Source organism: Cariama cristata, unplaced genomic scaffold, assembly GCF_000690535.1.
Source record: "Cariama cristata isolate BGI_N322 unplaced genomic scaffold, ASM69053v1 scaffold15270, whole genome shotgun sequence".
NCBI classification, from domain to species: Eukaryota; Metazoa; Chordata; class Aves; order Cariamiformes; family Cariamidae; genus Cariama; species Cariama cristata.
In genome coordinates, this window is record NW_009595373.1 from 5,883 (window position 1) to 9,341 (window position 3,459).

General features: G+C 41.9%; 2 protein-coding genes across 2 annotated transcripts in view; one reads left to right on the plus strand and one right to left on the minus strand.

The window, feature by feature from the left end:
- Positions 1-246, plus strand: part of DDX27 (DEAD (Asp-Glu-Ala-Asp) box polypeptide 27) — a gene marked incomplete at its 5' end in the record, with an annotated part of 6,122 nt that extends 5,876 nt beyond the window's left edge. The window contains one exon of the mRNA XM_009701826.1: positions 231-246. Within this exon, the coding sequence (XP_009700128.1) occupies positions 231-246 (16 nt within the window). The remainder of the gene's footprint in view (positions 1-230) is intronic.
- A 1,082-nt stretch (positions 247-1,328) lies between these two features.
- SNRPB (small nuclear ribonucleoprotein polypeptides B and B1) lies at positions 1,329-3,118 on the minus strand (the record flags this gene model as incomplete). Its single annotated transcript, XM_009701837.1, has 5 exons — positions 1,329-1,525; positions 1,753-1,878; positions 2,059-2,197; positions 2,596-2,748; positions 3,007-3,118. Coding segments are annotated over 5 exons (568 nt in total), but the record flags the coding sequence as incomplete, so codon positions are not given.
- Between the last annotated feature and the right edge of the window lie 341 nt (positions 3,119-3,459).

The following is a 3,459-nucleotide window of genomic DNA, read 5'->3' on the forward strand; positions in this document are numbered from 1 at the left end:
ACCCCCCGCTTTGTCTTCCTCTTGGGACCGTTTAAAGGTTTGTTGATTCTGCAGTTGCTTACTCCCCTAGTGCAGGTCTGATGCTGGGGCAATCAAGGGTACTGCCTTTAATAGCACATTCCTAGGCTTCTACTTGGGAGAGCGTTGTCTAGAAAATGCTCAGTGCTGTTCCTTATCTATCATTGAGAGTTGGGCTGGTAGAATGTCATTTCAAGTATCTTCTCTTTCAGGTACAAGAGGAAATAAGAACTGCTGGTAATTACCAAACAGGTAATTTCAGACACATGCTCTCCAGGGCCTGGCTTTCTTTGTACTGCAAGGAGACAACTTCAGTAAAATGGATTAGTTTTTCTTCCAAGTTCTGGAATAGTTTTGGGATGTTTGTTAATACCTAGTTGAAGACCCTGTGTGAAAACATCTTCAGCAGCCGATGCAATAAAGGATTGATTTTTAATCTAAAAAGTTTGCTGTGTCTTATAGGATAGCTAGAGCAACTGAGAGCTGGATATGTTACATCTTTCTATCAAAATTTTAGTTCATGTAAGTCAACTTTAGGACAAAAACTGGAGAACCCTTATTGCACACTTCTGTGATCTCAGTTAATTACTATGGTTGAGAGCCTATTTCTAAAATAGCAAAGAAAAGTTTTTCAGACTACCTCTCACAAAGATGGCTTCAGAGGTGTCACAGGAATTAAAACACATCTCTAAGAGGCCACTATCTGAAGAAAGGATTATCTCCAAAGGTGAGAGGTGGGGGCAGACAGCTTCCTCCTAACTGAGAACATAGCTGTAAGCTGAGGCAAGAACGGAAGACTACAACCAGAATGCAGGTGGATTTGTGTTATTGTATGATAGGTTTGCTCATCCTCACTTTTTTCTTTTTTTACTAGAAGCAATGCAGCTCTACCTATGAAGATCAAGCAGGCTTACTGTAGGTTAATAAGCAGCAGCTTAATGCAGAGCATCAGAGATCACTATTCCTAATACAGGCACCATTGTATTTGTTCCACTGTAAATAAAGCAGGGAGAATTCGGATCAGTAACCCAAAATTAATTTCATTGAAATGTTAAGCTGTTTCTTTGAATTTTTACTATCTCCACCATCCCCCAATATTTTTTTTTCTCATGAGCCTTGCTAAATTTCATTTATATGCTTTAATTCCTCTAAGGAACACAAACCAATATAGATCTAGTGGCCCAGACCAACTGTTAACTTCTGAGCTGTCAATGCAACTTGAGCTTTTTGCTTCAAACCTGCTGTTCTTCTGGGGTGACTAAAGTGCAGTAGTGAAAGGTAATGGCTGCACTCTTGAAATAGACCAGTACAACACTGACTCAAAGTATTGAATTTTCCAACTTTATTAAAAAGGACAAACTTTACAAGCAGTAAATATAAAATATACATAGCAAACTTTTGACAGGTGGTACTGCTCAGTGTATTCCTTTGATCAGTCTTCTCAGTTTGAAGGTACATTATAGAATATTTTACGGCCTTGGTGGACGCATGCCAGGTGGAGGGGGTCCTGGGAATAAAGGGAAGAGTTGAATATTGAAGAAGAAAGGAACAGCTAGGGCTAAACCAGAAGGATGTTTTCCCCATACTCAAAGTGGCCTTAGGACTCCTTTTTTTGGTACTGAGGCATTTATTGACAACTAGCAGAGCTAGTGAGGCATTGAAACATACCACCCCTCAAACATTTTATCTGTTATGGCTTATAGCTTCTAGGCACTTAAGATAACCTCTGCTCACCTCTCATTCCTGGGGGGGGTGGTCTCATGCCTGGTGGAGGCATTCCCATAGGAGCACCTCGGCCAGGTGGCATTCCCATTGGTGGGCCCATAGGTGGTCTCATACCTGGAGGAGGTCCCATCATTCCTTAAGCCAGACAAAGAACAAGCATGTAAATCCAGTTCAATATTCAAGGCACTAGTTGGTTATCAGAATAATCCTCCGTAATACTAGATCTTTGTCAGACTCGGATAAATACCTCTTTATCACCAATTTTGCCACATAATATGAGCTCCTTGCTGCTCCACTCTATTTAGTAATTCCTACCTGGAGGAGGGGCTCCTCTGCTCATGGGTGGGGGAGGGCCCCCACGCCCTGGTGTGTATTGAGTTGGGGCTCCTGCTATGCTAGCAGTGGCTGCTGCAGCAGCAGCAGCAACTGTTCCACGACCCTGAGGTGTCATCACCTGTAAACAAAATAAACAGGTTCATAGAGAAAGAGCACATCTGCTTTAATAACTAAAAAATAAGCCAGATTTAAGTTATCCCTTCAGAAAATTACACCAGTCCCCTCTTAATGTATTAAATAATGCTACAAACCTGTAATACAATTCAAGGGATACCACTTGAATTCTGTGCAATAAGCTGCACTTTTCACACCTCTTCTTCTATCATATAAGACAGAGTTCCTAGGGGGATCGAGTACCAAAAAAAGCCTCACTAGGCTCAAATTCAATGATAGCAGAAACTAAGATTACAGTTCCTGCACTCCACCAATTTCCTGCATCACACTGGTACCAAGAATTAAAAGCCACCCCAGAATATACCAGACAACTCTTTTTTTTAATGGGTCACAGCATCTCACCTGTTGAGATGGTCCTCCCACTCCTCTGACAGGGCCAGCTAATCCTGCTGGAGCTTGTGGCATGGGTGCACCAGCTGGCACTCCCCTCCCTGCTGCTCTCCCAACTCCAGGTCCTCCAGCAGCTCCAGCAAGAGGTACTCGGGCAATTCCAGTCTGAAAACAGACCCACACAAAAGAAAGATTTATCAAAATAAAAGTGCTCAGATCCTAGGGGTGCCCACAGCCCTCCTTTGTCCAATTAATGCCCAAGCCCACAAAGGGATTAGAACTTCTTGCAGTCAAATTCATTGGACCTAGTCACAAAAACATCTGGAAGTCTAGGACAATACTGTAGTAGCATTTTCCTGCAAGGAAGCATATTTTTCAGATGTCCCTTCCCTTTCTCCTCAGTTCTGCATTCTTTTTCCTTACATCTTTTGGAGGTGGTCCTTCAACTGTCATGGACACCAGGTTTTCTCCTCGTAGTAACACAAGACCAAGGACTCGTTTTTCTTCCCGCTCTGGCTGTTTTGAATTTTTAGGTCTATTAAGAAGAAAATATCGCAAGACACAGGGGGAGAAAAAAAATATCAACGCTGCTTTTTGAATTTGCAACAGAATACGTGACTAGGCTACTGTAAAAAACACGTTTTTATATACCTCAAACTAAGTACACAGAGAAGTCTAAACACAAGATGCATATTATGTCCAGGATTTTTTCCCCATAATGCTTAACTGTTACAGCGACTATGTTAGCATCACATAAAGGTATAATTCAATTACTAGGAAAAAACTGAAACAAAGCACCCCTTGAATGTTGGGAGTTTGGGGATTTGACAAATGAGACAAAATCCTTGACTATTTCTGCAGAAGCTGGCAGCAGAC